Here is a 16,157-nt window from a genome sequence, read left to right on the forward strand (position 1 = left end):
CTGTTGTCTGATGGACTGACTGTCACGTGGAGTCTGCCCCATCATAAACGTCTGGCTTTATGAGCCGCTTGTTTACCTAAGCCCTTTTTCATTCACCATGTCATCCTTCTGTCACATAGCAGCTCAGTTTCAGGGCTCGTTAACCTAGATGCAGCGCACTGTACTATGGAAGCCTTGTGTTTATGAGAAGAGAATAATGCACTTTCACCTGCTTTTCAGGCATTTTCCGATAAACATAGAACTCCTTACAACATGTTTGTGAATCAGGTAACAAATAGTGCTAAAGGTGGCAAGTGAAATGGATGGTTTCTTTTGTCATATCCATATTGCTAGAGACATTTGGGTAATTAAGGTATGTACAGTGCATCCCATAAGTATTTACCCCCTTGGATGTTTTACCCTTTTATTGCTTTTATAATCAATCATGGTCAATATAAGCTGACTTTTTTGACCAAACAAAAATCACAAAAAAGCCCTCTTTAATGTCAAAGTTAAAACAGAGTTCTACAGTTATGTCAATTAAAAAAAAATAAAAAATAAGTGATTCCAAGAATTCACCCCCTTTAAATTGACTGACATAATTCTACAGAGGTCCAGCCAATTGGTGCTAGAAGTCTCACAATTAATAATAATAATAATAATAATAATAATAATTCATTTTATTTTTAAAGCACTTTTCATTCAAAGGAATCTCAGAGTGCCCTTAGTGAAATGGTGTGCAGCGAATGTGTCTCGAATGATTGTGTCTGGAAGGTCCATTCACTGGTCAGTATTCAGTAATCAGTATTCCTGGCTACCGTTACACCATGAAGACCAAAGATCACTCCAAGCAACTCAGAGAAAAGGTTATTAAAAAGTATAAGTCAGGGGAAGGAGACAAAAAAATGTCCAAGGCACTAAACATCCCCTGGAATTCTGTTAAATCCATCATCCAGAAATGGAATGAATATGGCACATGTGTGAATCTGGCTAGAGCAGGCCGTCCTCACAAACCGAGTGAACGTGCAAGAAGGAGACTAGTGAGTGGACACCAAGACACCTATGACTACTCTGAAGGAGCAGCTGAGACTGGAGAGACTCTGCATACAACTTTTGCCCGGGTTCTTCACCAATCAAAGCTTTATGAAAGAGAGCCACTGTTGAAAAAAGGCTCCACTTTAGTCTCATCAGACCACAGAACCTTCTTCCACTTGACCATGGGGTGTCCCACATGCCTTTTGGCAAACTCCATAAAGCTTTGATTGGTGAAGAACCCCTGCAAAAGTTGCAGTCTCTCCCATCTCAGCTGCTGAAGCTTACTAATTGTGAGACTTCTAGCACCAATTGGCTGGACCTCTGTTGAATTAGGTCAGTCAGTTTAAAGAGGATATGTCAAAAAAGCCAACTTATATTGACCATGATTGATTTATAAAAGCAATAAAAGGGTAAAACATCCAAGGGGGGTGAAAACTTATGGGAGGCTCTGTAGGCAAGTCTGCTTCCAGGGCTTTTACCCATGCCTTTGCTACAGGAACACTTCTAATATTTACATGTTTTCTAATTAACTCATTTTGTTAAAGTTCTTTAACTGGAGAAAATGTAAGGGAGAATATATAATTAAATTAGTAAATGTTTTTATACTTCATCACCTCTTTCTAATGTGTGTTTGTTTCTCTGTTAACACAAACCAAGTTGGGCTTGTTTTACCTGAGCTGTGGAGTTAATGAGTGACATTCATTATGTGCAATAAAGGCATATAACAAACAACTCTCATGTGTTGTAAAGTTGAGCAAGTTAAAAATCACATGCTCTGAATGAGCCAAGGAAAAACCAATGCTACCTGGAAAAATGTTTCCATCAGAGATCCTGTCTGGAATTAAATCAGACAGAAACAAGCGGTCACTACAGAGAACAAATGAAATCTATGTAGGTCGGACTAGATAAGCACATCACGTAGAAACCAAGAAGGAACACTCTGCTGTGGGTCAAGTCATGTCATCATTAGATAAAGGAAGACAATGGAAAGGGCCCACGAACAACCAACTGAACTTTGGTCAATAGATGAGAGAGCTATTTCGAGACTCTTGGATCGATTCGACACACAGAGAACAAGGCACTCGAAACCTTCAAGGAGGGCAAACAAACAGAAACCCATGAACAAGCTGTAGTTTGTTTTAATGAATTATGGCTTCACCACAAATCAAAGATAGTCACAAATAAGATATCCGAGTGGATTAACATACCAAAAACAAACTCATAACTGAATGATAAGGTGCTTTACTTTCATAAGCCGTATGGTTAAGTTCTCACTGGCCACCACGTACTCTCATGAGCTATATCTTACATCTATACCTGTTAGTTGTATAAAATTCGGGTTCCCTAATCTTGCATGTGAACGAATAAATAGAAAAGAAACAAAGAAAAGGGAAAAAATTATTTAGAGAAAAAAAGGGATGTGTGAAAATTATAACAACCTGTATAAATGAGTGAAAATAGCTAGTGTCAATAATGAGAATGAAGAAAATCCTGAGATTAAGGATCAGATCAAACTTGGGAGCATTCAGTAAATAAAATCACACAATGCACACGTCCTTTTTAGAGGCTGGGCATCTTGGCATTATCCTGTTGTGATGTCAGGTCACACTTGTCAGCTCTGTTGAATGCTGTGATCGGTGTTGGGCAAGAGGAAGGTTATTAAGAAAGCCGAGGCATGACTCCTTCATGAGTTGGCAGTCATTGGGTCCGACTGGTCCCTTCTCTCCACTCATGATTTGGCCCCTTTCGATACAGCCAGGCCAATTAGGCCCGCCAATCCTGCCACACCGAGGCCAATCCCGCCTACAATTGCCATGCCGACCAAACCATCTTGAGGGGGAAGAAAGAGGAAACACACAGACGCACAAGATCAGTCGCTGTCAGCCGTAACCTGCAGTGATATGCATCCGGACAAACTGAGTTACAGCAGAAAGTTCTACTAGTAGGCCTATATGTGAAAGGCATCGTTAAGGTAGAAGATTATTTGACATAGAGGAACACTACATTATTAACAATTTACCTTAAAATAACAGCTTCAAAATTATTTTGGTGGTACACCAACTTGTAATATGGAGAATGGCGTCTGTGGGGTCTATAGGGTAGACCGCTCGCCGATAACTACATAGTGCCGTATGGCACTACCTCATCCTAAACATCCCTTCCAATGTTATTTCTGAAAGAATACGACATAGGCTGTAACCTTATTCGAGTCAACCCTGTCTCACGGAGATTTGTAGTTTTTGCAGATGCCAAAAGTCATTGACCTGTCCTGTCTCAAGTTAGCATCCAAATAAATTAATCTCTCGTCAAAAGATTTGATCAGTCTTTGTCAATTTCACGGCAATAAGGACGTTTGCAACCTTGTTTCTATATCCTTCAGCTTGTCAACAAATACATGTGCACACTGTCTATTAGGGAGTCTCGAAGCGTGATTTGTATTTATGAGAGTGGTGTAAAAGTGAGCTGAGAGTAATGTAACACAACGATTGAAGGTGACAGGAAAGGGGCCTTGCAAATTATATGAAATGAGCAAGGTATACGACGGGGTTGAACCCTCTGACCGTTGGGAGTGTGATCTGAAAACTTGTGAAGTTGGTATGACTTGACCCTGGAGCTCCCTGAATAGAAGTCCCCACTGTAACTCAACACTGAGTTGCCTGACTGGATTATTCCAGAAAGTGTTCTTTCCCAGCATTCTTTATAAAGATTTATTGAATGTATGCTTTCATAGTGCTTCAGTGGGTCTGTGTAACAGACAAGCTCCTCCTCCACAGACAGGTAGGTGTCAGTAAGGTATCAGTTAAGTGACGTTAGGGAGATAAGAACTCTGGTGCACCGATGTTGACTTGTTTACATGGAAGCTTGTGATGCTATTCTGCCCTGCAGTGCAGTGAGATGCAGTGCATCCATTTTAATGCTGTCTAAACTCAAAGATATGACCCAAATGTCCACTTGGGCCAAAGATGCTAATTGGTATAGCTGGTTTTGATGGCTATTGGCTAGGATACATAGAACATATTCTGATTTCGACTTAGCGTTCCCAAATATTGGTCACTGTATTGTATATTGGCAACTAGCGGCATTTACGGGGCACCGTCTTCCTCTACCTAACCTCACCTTTCTTCAAGGCCCGATCAATGAGTTTCTCCAGCTCCATGGCCTGGTTGTTTGTTGGCTCATTTTTTAGCAGAGTGCGGATGTACTTCAGGGCCCTCTCATACTCCTTGCACATATGAACGGATGGATGAAAATAAAGAGAGAAAGAGAGAACAGAGTCTGAATATTAGAACTGAAAATGCTTACAGCTCCTGAATATTCAACAACAACAACACCAACAACAAAACACGCAGGGTGTCAATTTTAGTAAACAAGATCCACCCTCACCTTGAGTCTGTAGTTTGCAACAGAGAGGTAGAACAAGAAGTCCCTTTGGTCATCCTTTGCACTCTTGGTAACGAGCTCTATGACAGACCAACAGTAACACGTTTGGCACAGTTTACTACAATGCATCACCATTATACAACAAGTCCTACATGCTAAATAACTTAAGTGGAAAAATTCCAGGGTAAACTCTAACAGATATTTTTGGTAGATCACCAGTAAGTTTAAAAACGTAACTACTCTGCTAACTGGAATTCACAACTTCTGTAGGCTACTCACCCTCGAGCATCTGAATTCCTTTGTTGATATCGTTAGAGAATTTACTTCGGATCAAACACCACGCGTACTCAAACTTAGTTTCCTTGGAAACAGTTCCTTTCGCCAATTCTCCATTATATTTCTTTTCAAATTTCTAATGGATGTGAAAATTGTACATTGTCAGGAGAAGAACGCTAACGGATGTACATCAAAAAAGTTGTCTAGCAAATACCAGCAGTTGCACAACGATAATCGTGAACTATCAACCAAGGATAAATATCCCAACAGTGTCAACATCACATGGAATTGAATAGGCCAGTTAAGTAATCACAATAGTCACAATAACTGATACACACACGACATATTAAGTAAAAGAGGGTTTCGATGGTCCTTCGCGAACATTCGTTAGATTTGTTGACATCATCTCGCTATTTACATGACATGATCTTTTCAAGTTAGTTTTGGAGCCCTCCAACAATGAGAAATCCATTAAGAATCTGCCATACGCTAAACAATCTACTAGTGTTATCACAATTCACATAAACAGTTTAATAGTTACAATGTAAAGTTACCTTCAGATCCTCTGGCGTAACTGTGTCTGTCACAACCTCCTCCATGTTTCCGGAAACGACTGTATCGCTACCTCACCGGATATGACCGTATTCATCACACACACACGACTCTAATCTTACCGTAATTCACCAAAAAAAGAGAGAACTTCCTGTAATCTATTTATGAATTAATGATCCGATTAATGTCCATGTAGATATTTCATGTATGATTTTATGGCGGCAAATCGATACCTACATACATACCATCAGGTACAAATTAAAATTTGTAGAAAATAATAATACATACAAATAAACTACATTGGATCTTACAAAATACTCAGGGACATTGGTACTATTTTCTGGGAGGGGATGCTGTAAATGAGGGATAGGTTTGCATGGGGCAGGAACTTCTTTTCATTATAGACTACTTTACATCCTCACACTGCTGTCACTTCTTTCGTTTCCCTGGACAGCGCTGTCTACACTGAGCAATTGATGAGCATTGTATTATTGTTTATTATTATTGATTGTCTTATGACACCTTAACAAAATCCTTTTCATAAAAAGGTGGGAAAAAAATGCCCATAACATAACAAGCTACTTATGCTGACCATCACATCGCTAGGCAATGAAAGCATGTATTCTTGATGTTATAAGGACATATGAAAGACAGAAATGGAAGTCAGACAAAATGTAAGAACCAATTCTTTATTTAAAAAAAAAAAAGTTTGGTGCAAGGAAGGGAAGCTGTCGATGGGGCTTTCCCACCATGTTTTATGTACTTCAATTTACAGATGTACCTTCGAGAAGAAATGACTGGTAAAAGTAAAAGCACTAGCCAACTAATAAAGCTCCCTTGATTATAATCAGATCCTTTAACATTAACAGTCTGAAGATCAATAACAGATAGTCATGGGTCACACTATGAACCAGAACAGGATTGTTCTTTACAAAAAAAAAATAATGGCACTTCAACATGTTACAGTGGCCCAATGGGGTTGTATGGTTTCGAGAACAGTTTTGACGAGTCCTACAGGAAGGACCTGGAACTATGTACATAACAAAATAATTGAACACTATGTACTTCTCAAAGTTTGACAACCATGTCTGCTCTTAAATGAGCTGGTGAAAAAGCAAGGGGTAGTAGCTCTTTCAGGCTGGTCTTTTTGTAAGATCCATCCGGCTTGGTCAGGTAAACGTCCCATTCAGATCCAAACTGCCAGAGCACAAAAAGGGGAAAAGTAAGCCAAGTGTCAGAATAGTCGAACAGGTGATAAGGTATGACTGACTGACAGATGATAAGGTATGACTGACTGACAGGTGATTATGTATGATTGACTGACAGGTGATTTGGTATGACTGACTGACAGGTGATAAGGTATGAATGACTGACATGTGATAAGGAATGACTGACTGAAAGATGATAATGTATGACTGAATGGCAAGACTGAGTTGATTCTCTAGGAAACAGTAATCTAATAAAGGAATAGTTTTTTATTTGAAGATGGTTTTGAGTTCTATAAAGATGTTATTCAGGTCTCACACGTAACACGTCTGATACCTCTCTCAAGTCATACAGAGTGTGTAAGACCTACAAGCAAAGTGTCTGCCCAAAGTTAGTTAATTCTCAATCATCAACAGTCCTCCTCAGTATAGGCCTCACAAACACGACCCCAGGAAACTAACAGACTTTTGGGGGTTTGTGAGAATGAAGGGGTCATTAAAAATGCAAACTTCAGGATTTTTCAAACTGTACCATATTTTTACAATGTTATCCCATGTAGGTATGCGTCTGTATCGAAGTAAACCATTTTCCCGACACTGACAGGCTCATAAGGTTATTATAAGTGTCTGTTTACATGGAAAGAATCCCTACAGAGATACACGTGTGTCTGTTTACTTTAATAACTGTAAAAAAAAAAAAAGACAGAAAAAATACACAAACTACACTACTTAAACTACACAAACTGTAGAAACAGTAATTTTCAACAGTTTCTTTACAGTTACTGTTTCTTCACTGTTATTGAGGTAAACACATACAGGTCTATCTCCGTAGGGATTCTTTCCATGTAGTCAGACACTTATGATTACATTGTGATCCTTGCCCCATGGGATAACATTGTCTAGCCGTTGTGCAGTTGCCGGTTTTAGCGTTCTAACTTAATACTAAACTGATTTAGATCATAACTTGTTATTTGTAACAGTTTGGACCCAGAAAGATATAAACGTAGGGCCCAGGTTGAAAAATATAGAAGTTTCCTTTTAAGCTTAGGCTGGAGCTTAAAATAGCTATCAAATTGCATATATACAGCAGGGAACTGACAGCATCAGATGTGTCATACAGTACACATACACAGCAGTAAGCAATCGTAATTTGAAAGCAATTATTTAACAATGCATATTAATTAAAATAATTTTAGGAGACCCATACATTTTTCTGTCCAAAATCATTGTCAAAAGCCATTAGCTAAAGTGACACATTGTCACACTATCTAGAAAATGTCAGCTCTGGTAATACAGCAGGCAAGGCTCCTAAATCTTTCAGATTCACACTGTTCAACTTTATGTTTTAATTTCATGTTGATCCTCACCTCCATGAGTACTTGACGGCATGCTCCACAAGGCCCAACAAAACTGTCTTTGATGTCACTGAAAAATCAAATGTTAGCAATTATTAGCACAAGAATCTAAAAAATAAACTGTGCATTTTTGTGTATCACTAATAAAATGTGTATAATAAAATGTTACACTTTCTTTGTGTCCTAACATGCCATATTTATGTGTGAGGCATTGGTTTTCTTTTGGCTCATAACTTTGCACAACCAACTCTTTATTGGGCAATAAAGATTGTTCTTCCTTTTTGCTTCACTCTGTGTTGTTTTCACCTGCTCATTTATTTTTAAGCTCTACATGTTCTTTCTACGTGGTTTTGCACTGATTCATTTACTAATTCATTCCAATGAGACTGAGGTAATGGAAATGTGCCAGGTTCAGCTTTTGAGGACTGGAAAAAAAAGAGTCTGAGTACTTTAGAACCAATGAGGGTTACACATTAATTGAGAACAGATGTGCAAATGCTTCCTCAAAACAAGAAGGCTGTACCTTCATTGTGAAATAATCATGTACAGGGTTTGCCCTTTGATAGGCCATGTATGATATGTATGTGTGCCCACACAGGCGGTGTGCAGAAATGCTGGCTTTTATCCAAGGCAGCTGATAGTGGTGGGGCTCTATTCAGGTGACTTGTTATTTAAAAGTAATTGGTTGGCTAATTACTAAATCGCTACAGCTGCCATCTCTTTCATTTTCTCCTCAGTGGTATGGAAAACTTGTCTGGGAATTCCCCGCCCCTTCACTGCATTTCATTTGCTCAGTTAGTCTGGCGAACTACTCAATGGAGGTCCACTTCAGTCACGTAATTGGACACACCTTTAACCAATCAGACCAACGATACTATACAGCGATACAACAATCGGTCATAAAGCAAACACATGTTTTTTCTGTATGAATTGTTCCAGGGCAAGTTTCTGTTCTATTTTCAAAGAAAACTTGCCTTTGAAATCATCCAAGACAGCCACGAGAGCAGTATCGAAGTTTTGCTGTGCTTCTCTCTATGCCGTCACTTTTGTTACGTAGTCGTGGATATTTTAAATCCGCCAATGGCGCGCCAGGTAGCCAATAGCCAGTTTGTGATTGGCTCCAAGGATTCTTACAATGCTGAACTAAGTTTGTATAGCCGCTTCGCCAGACCGATGTCTGAAGGCAAAATCAAATTGGCCGGAAGAAGAGGGGTGGGACTTCCCAGACTAATGGAAAACGACTGTGCCTTCAAATAACAATTCAGTTTTTCTAGTTTGACTGGTGTTATGACATTAGGCTGGTGTATTACCATGTGACAGCGATGGCTGTGAAACTTCGGTGACCTTCTGCCACAGCTCTCTGGATGGCTGTTCTCTCTGCACACACTGTGAGGCCATAGGAAGCGTTCTCCACGTTGCAGCCTAATATACGTACAGGTGTTAAATGTTTTAGTTTTTTTTTTAAACAGAAGGAGACAGTACACAGTCCACAAGAAGTACTTTGGGAAGGTACAACAACATGGCATTAAGATAACGGCAATAAGATATCATGGCCCACAATCACTACCAACACAGGAAATTATCTAATACCAATAACACAGGAAATAGTACATAATCTGTCAGAATGAATTAAATGAAGAGATCCAACACGTGCACACACGCATACACTCAGTTTGAATACCTTTAAAAAAAAAAAAAAAAGGTACACAGTAGTGAGGTAGTGGGGTAGGGTTGTTCTGCTCACATCTGATACCTGCACAACTTTACCTGTGATAATAGTGCCCCCTGACGTCAGGATTGCGGCCCCCACCGGGAACCGGCTGTACGGACAGTACGCCATGTCGCGTGCCTGCAAGCATTTCGAGACTAGCTCGGCAACTTGACCGGCAGCCACCGCAGAGAACACGAGCCATGTGAAAATTAACATATGGATACAGTGTTACAGTCCAGAGAAGCTACAGGTAGATACTTATCTCTTTCCTGTTTAGGTATTAGGTTTTGAGGCACGGTCATTGAACTGGAAAAAGCAAAACAACATCACGGCAACTACATAAACTAGGATAAGTTAGTATACTTTAGTATTTGCATGTTTAGTATTATTCATCGGAATCGAAGTACTTTAAAATACCTCTTACAGGATAGGAATGTTTTTGAATGTGACCTGATTTATTTCGGGAAATATGACGAGCCGTTACGAGAGCAGTGCATACCACAGCAAACGTCCGCTATCTTTCAGTGTGAATATAGGCTACAAGGCTTCAACCCTGATACAAGCGTCACTTCGTCTCCAGCGTCATTTTGCATGCTTAGAAATGTAAAATTTAAACAGATACATGTATATCCTCAACATTAAAAGTAAGTGCATCGTAGCCACTCACCAGCCATTCCAGATGAAACGTATAAGGGCTATAGGATAATCCGTAAAAGGTAGCCTACTGAAGGATATCCGATAGGATTTTGCTGCTTTGAACAGTGCTCCAGTAGCCACAGGTCAGTGTGAATTCGAAACCCTTGCTCCCACACGATGGATACTGTTGGCCGTTTGTGAAAGTTCAGGACGACCCAACGCTAGTAGTAGTAGTAGCGGCTGCAGGCTGTCAATGTCATTGATCGTGTTTGCGTCATTAGTCCACGCTGAGCGCCTTTTTTAGTGTGCGCGTGGCAGTCAAGGGAATGCAAATCATTTGACACACGCACCTAAACAACAGAGACAAGTGACACTGTTAAAGCAGCAATAAGGAATTCTGATCTAAAACTACCAAGCTAATAAATACCTGAAAGGCATGCAAAAACCTTGCAAACACCACCAACAGCCCAGTTGACACTGATAGAAGCTTGCCAACACACTAACTGATGTCTTTCGGCAGTAAAGCTGACAATGTCATGCTGTAAAGCTTTTCTTCCACAAGGTGTTCCAGCCAGAAACACAGAACTACATAGAATATAATAGAATAGACTTTATTTGTCATTGTGCATTAGATACACAACGAAATTAGTTTGTGCAACCACTAAAAAAAGTGCAGTTGTGCTGGGTGGAGGGTAGGAGGGTAGTGTGAATATTAAGTTCTGTGATGGCCCTGGGGATGAAACTGTTCTGCAGTCTGGAGGTGCGGGCTGTAGTGGCCCGGTAGCGCCTGCCAGAGGGTAGCAGGGTGAAGAGATGGTTTGCGGGGTGAGTCTCATCCTTCAAAATTCCACATGCTCTGCGGAGGCAGCGCGTCCTAAAGATGTCGTCCAGGGGAGGCAGTGGAAGTCCAACTACTCTCTCAGCAGATCTTATGACCCGACTGAGGGATTTCCTGTCCTTGTCTGTGCAGTTGACATACCATGCAGTGATACAGTATGTGATCACACTTTCAATGCAACAGTGGTAAAAAGACTTCAGCAGCTCGAAGACATAGTGCATATTCTGGATGGCTAGTGGGAAAGACACAGGTGTTTATCTGTACTTCACATGACCATATGCTATCAAAATGAATTTGAGGATAGTACCAAAACTAGTTGCCTATAAAAGCATACCTCAAAAAGTGTCAAATTGTTGCATAGTGTTACTTTAAACAGTTCGAAATATTTCTTACTGACTTTCAGTCCACTAATTTATCCATTCACACTTTACAAAAGGAAAACGAGATGGCTAGACATTTCCCTTGTGTTATGTATAGCATTTATCTTTTTTTTGTGCTTATATTTTAATGAGGGTTTACGTCCATTTGACACTTGGTAAACTCAGCGAGGGTAAAAACTTTAATTACTCGTTACTTCATATGATGCAGAATTCCAGGGGAATGGATGGCCCATCCTGAAAGCTTCTCTCAAACAGGTGTGGAGTGCAAGATATCGACCACAGACCAGCATCAAAAACAGAAAAATGTAGGACAACATAGTAAAACCAGAGAGTAGTCCAGCCCATCAGACAATAGTCCTGGATAGGAGGAGAAATGGAGAAGACTCACACACTCTCTAAACAAATTGAGGTATAAGGGTTTAACATGTTAACATGTACAGTTTTTCATAATAAAAAACCCTTGAAGACCCATGGCACAGTGTGGATATTTGAAATTGACCACATAATTGCAAATTAAGAGAAACACATAATTATTTCACATATATAGGCTCCTGGAACTTACCATATGCAGCTGAGCATACTGGATATGCCAATAAACCCACATCAGTTATTTTTGTCCCACACAAATGCCCTCATTCAGCAATAGCCCTTTTGCTTCTGCACATTTTATCACCCACCCACCCACTCTTTCTCTCTCACTATCTCTCTCTCTCTCTCTCTCTCTCTCTTTCACTCACTATCTACTTAGGTGTTTGTGTAACTAACAGTCTCTCTCACCTGTAATGAGACGGCACAAGCTGCTTATATTGACCACAGAACTGCAGCCAGAGAGTAGCAGGGTTGGGAGCATCAGTCGGGGTGCACTGTAAGCATTCAGGCAGAGCGCCAACAACATCAGACCAGACAAGATTAGGGCAACTAGGATGCCAGCATCAAACACAGTGAGGTAGATTGGGATGTTGGGATGCAGTGGGCAGTCATCACAAAACGCTGTGAGGTAGATTGGGATGTGGGGTTGCAGTGGGCAGTCCTTTGAGTGGATGGCACCTACAACACAGTGAACAAAGAATGAATTGGTGTGATGCTGTCAGATCACAACTCTTCCAGATTTTAGAGCCAGTGATGCCGCACTCTGTTGCTGTATGCAAGATAGGCAGAAACCTTTGCTTAAATGTTGTTGTGTTAATTATGAGTTAAGGTATATGGCATACCCTTTGCAATCGCTGAAATTGGAAGGCTCCATATAATGATGTGTATTATTACTGAAAAATGTTGTTGCACACAAAAGACTATACACAGAAAAACTGAAAAGAGTGATTTATAAATTCTTTTTTACCTGACTTACATTGAAAACAATTAACAGCACATTATTTGACATTTAACCTCATCAACTTTATTGTTTTTTCAAAATAAGCACTTGATTCAATTTTGCCGTCTGAGGGATCATAGGTCACGGTTATTCAGCTTATTCATTCTCGCCCTTGATCTTTACACACTGACATTCCTACAGATTCTTGAATCTTTTAATTATGTTATGCACGATGGAGGGGGAAATATCCAAATCCCTCCCTATGTTTCTTTGGGTTTAAATTATTTTTAAACATTTCAAAAATTTGCTCACACATTTGTGGGCAAACTTGTGATCCTCGGCACATCTTCGCTCCTTAAGGACTAGGCCCTTCCTGGATGCTGCTTTTATACCAAATCATGATTACAATGACCTGTTGACATCACTAGTTTCAAATATAATCATTATTTAATTATTCTATCTAATTACTACCCCTAAATCGCCCCTGTCCCAACTTTGGATGTATATTTACAAATCAAATGAAGTTGACCAGACAAAACATGAAATGTATTGTGTTCATACTGTCTTCAATAAAACACAAGTGAAGGCACATTTATAAATCACTGCTTTCTTTTTTTATTTGCATTTCCCATACCGTCCCAACTTTTTCTGATTTGGGGTTGTTCTACAGTATTGTAGGAAGTAAAGTTGATACACGTAAGGTAATAAACCACTTACTAGAAACTGTGATTTAAAAAGTGTGTGATTTTAGTCTTTGCTCCATCCTTAGTAAGACTCTTAACACTGACAGCAGATTGAGATGTTTTATTTCACAATCATCAGTCAACATCAAATATTCTCATATAATGTTCAGAATATTTCTTTTCTTATATCTTTATCTTCAAATATCTTACCTGGTGTGACATCAAAGTTGTTCTCAGGCAGGAATAAAACAAAAACAAAAAAATTCTAGAAGTTTCTAAGCTGGACTCCCTTGCTTCAGCACTTTGTGTGTTTAACTTGGGCAAAGCTAGTACAGAACTTCGGTGACAATCATCACCCATCACTGCTATTGCAAAAACACCATTCTTACTTAAAAGCACTGTGGTGAGGCATGAGCCAATGATGGTCTGTGTTCTCAGTGAGGCAATGCCTGAGGTATTTTGTAATCCTCAAACTAGAGATGCTAAAAACTCTCATGGGGGTTAAAATCCACTCAGAACTACTCCAGAATGATCACAACTCCTTAGTTTACACTCAACCAGGCAGAATGTGTATGGTAAATTGACTCGCATTCAATAACAAAGGCAGTCAACCACACCTGTTTGATGGAACATGTCTGAATAACAGTGGAGAGCCTTGCCCTGAAGCCACATAGCAAATAAATCCTCACTTCAATTACTGCACTTATAGTTCTTAATACGTCACATATTTTTACATCTGTTTTTATACATCCATTTTAACTATCTATGAATAAGAACAACACCATTGTACACAAAATGTCTATGTGTACACTCTGTTATATGAAGAGAATCCAATTGTTTGTTGGAGTATGGTTTTCATGCACATGAAGACACCACATATAAACACCAGTGATATGAAGATGTCACCAATACAGCTGGCCCCAAGTGCAAAGAGGTAAAGCCTGCTCTGGCAATAGCCATCCTTACTCAGAGGGTCATAGTTCGGTGGGTATATAGAGTAGATCCATTTTTGTCCTGAAATTGAGAAAAAAAAGAAAAGAACGTTTTTGCTTTACACATACTGGGTATGTAAAACAATTTAACTTTCATGACTATATTATTGAATTCATCATTCTAATACTACTAATTTGTAATAATGCAAACACACAGAGGAGTCTCTATGGGAATAAGGTATGTAACCCTCATAACCTGTGTAATTGCTTCCTGTGGAATTGCTTCTTAACAGATTATTAGTTCTGGTTCTGTGTATGTATCTGTTTGTCTGTACGACTCTCTCTCTCTCTCTCTCTCTCTCTCTCTCTCTCTCTCTCTCTCTCTCTCTGTCTCTCTCTCTCTTGTGTTTATGGACCCAGTGTGCTTATGGTGTTCCCTTACTATGGAACTCCGTTTCTCTCTCTCTCTTTCTCTCTCTGTCTCTCTCTCTCTGTCTCTATCTATCTGTCTGTTTCTCTATCTCCCTATCCTTTTTTTCTCCACGCTCTCACCTGCGATAACCCAGACGAATATGAAGATGTAGCAGGCCGTGCTGATTATAGAGCATAGCAGGCACCCCCTTTCACCTTCATGTAGTGTGTTTCTGGTGTAAGTCAGCATCAGACAGACAAGACCAGACACCCCCATCACGATGAGAAACACCGGAATGTTCCGCTGGATGGGGCAGTCATTTAGATGAATAGTGCCTGGGAACGTATGAGTGTATGAGGTCACATCTAAATTACAGAAGATTTATAAATGTAAACACATTTCTGATAGTGAAACATTCAGTTATTTCATTTGGAAAGGCAAAAGTCATACCTCCTTCCTAGACAAAATAAAGGAACTTTATACACAGTGTTTTGTGTATAAATAAAATATAAAATATTGCAAGTCTACATGATATAAACTACTTACCCATCCATATGGCAGTAAGCAGGATCATCCACAGGAAGATATTCAGTATAACTACAAAGTTACAAAACAATTACTCTTACGGTTATGCTTAAGGTGATGACATTAACTATATAATTGTTCCCTTGTTCTAAGTGTTCTATGTTGTTACCTATTGTTGCCATTAGAAATGGAGATCGCTGCGTCGGTTCCATCTTCCTGCTGTACATGACGATCCTCTAGAATCAAGAACTTCAGAACTGCAATTCACTATAAATCCCAAAAGTTCACATAAAGTGTCCTTTGTGTATAAAACAATATGTCTCGATATTTAGGCAAATAATGTCTGCTCTCCTGTTGCTAGCAGGTTGTTGATAAACCCTTCAAATGTAAGTTTTGACTGTTTAGGGTGCTGCAGAAATAGTTGCACCATGCTTGCCCCATGGCCATCTTCCGTCTTTGTGGTTTAGTGTTTAGAAAGGACTGTGCCAGTGCAACTGTGGCGCAGTGACGAAAGGGAGCTGTGACCATCTGGATTTTAAAAGACTAGGCTTACTTTCTAAAGTTGCCTTTGAGCTAACTACATATGGTGATGTTAGCATTAGCTAAACGTAAGTGTGTTGTTTACTACGCTGGCTGGGTACATACTAAACTCCCTGTAGTGACTTAAAAGATATTTGAGGCAAGAAGATGTCCAGTTTAAGTTATTGGTCTGGTTTATTGACAATAATCCATCAAATACATATCCATGTTACTTGACAAATTCTCACAGGACACAGTACAGAATAAGACTCTTAGCTTCTCTGTTTATTCCACAAACATCTATTACATGGGGTTCAGGGCTGTAACCTACATGGGATTCGGCGGTGTGAACCTTCCGAACAAGGAAAAACCCATGGTGTTGACTGAGGAGAGTCACTTATATAAGGATGGATGTCTTTCTGAAGAGAT

The 16,157-nt window shown here is 39.6% G+C and overlaps 2 protein-coding genes across 3 annotated transcripts; both read right to left on the bottom strand.

Annotated features, from left to right (window-relative positions):
- Window positions 1-2,137: 2,137 nt before the first annotated feature.
- On the bottom strand, window positions 2,138-5,279 carry fis1 (fission, mitochondrial 1). The gene is made up of 5 exons (XM_080838417.1): window positions 5,226-5,279; window positions 4,675-4,807; window positions 4,399-4,475; window positions 4,132-4,237; window positions 2,138-2,844 (listed from the first exon to the last, which is right to left on the bottom strand). Exons 1-5 carry the CDS (start codon window positions 5,268-5,270, stop codon window positions 2,744-2,746), a joined length of 462 nt encoding a protein of 153 aa, XP_080694543.1. The 5' UTR covers window positions 5,271-5,279; the 3' UTR covers window positions 2,138-2,743.
- A 617-nt stretch (window positions 5,280-5,896) lies between these two features.
- LOC308365322 (cytidine deaminase) lies at window positions 5,897-10,292 on the bottom strand. 2 transcript variants are annotated; one of them, XM_080838705.1, is made up of 5 exons: window positions 10,162-10,292; window positions 9,551-9,661; window positions 9,094-9,205; window positions 7,796-7,853; window positions 5,897-6,420 (listed from the first exon to the last, which is right to left on the bottom strand). In XM_080838705.1, exons 1-5 carry the CDS (start codon window positions 10,166-10,168, stop codon window positions 6,292-6,294), a joined length of 417 nt encoding a protein of 138 aa, XP_080694831.1. In that variant the 5' UTR covers window positions 10,169-10,292; the 3' UTR covers window positions 5,897-6,291. The 2 variants fall into 2 exon arrangements, with proteins under 2 accessions (XP_080694831.1, XP_080694830.1); XM_080838704.1 differs by lacking the exon at window positions 10,162-10,292 and having other exon boundaries at window positions 9,551-10,147.
- Between the last annotated feature and the right edge of the window lie 5,865 nt (window positions 10,293-16,157).

The sequence above is a fragment of the Sprattus sprattus genome (assembly GCF_963457725.1).
Source record: "Sprattus sprattus genome assembly, chromosome: 5".
Taxonomy (NCBI): Eukaryota; Metazoa; Chordata; class Actinopteri; order Clupeiformes; family Clupeidae; genus Sprattus; species Sprattus sprattus.

Excerpts from the sequence above, each read along its gene's own strand:
- fis1 (XM_080838417.1), bottom strand. The coding sequence starts at position 5,270 with ATGGAGGAGGTTGTGACAGACACAGTTACGCCAGAGGATCTGAAG. Across the intron at positions 4,476-4,674 it reads AGGAATTCAGATGCTCGAGG|AGCTCGTTACCAAGAGTGCA; the intron begins GTGAGTAGCCTA and ends GGTCTGTCATAG. Across the intron at positions 4,238-4,398 it reads TTGCAAACTACAGACTCAAG|GAGTATGAGAGGGCCCTGAA; the intron begins GTGAGGGTGGAT and ends CATATGTGCAAG.
- LOC308365322 (XM_080838704.1), bottom strand. The coding sequence starts at position 9,710 with ATGTTAATTTTCACATGGCTCGTGTTCTCTGCGGTGGCTGCCGGTCAA. Across the intron at positions 9,206-9,550 it reads AGGGGGCACTATTATCACAG|GCTGCAACGTGGAGAACGCT; the intron begins GTAAAGTTGTGC and ends TACGTATATTAG. Across the intron at positions 6,421-7,795 it reads GCCGTCAAGTACTCATGGAG|TTTGGATCTGAATGGGACGT; the intron begins GTGAGGATCAAC and ends GTGCTCTGGCAG.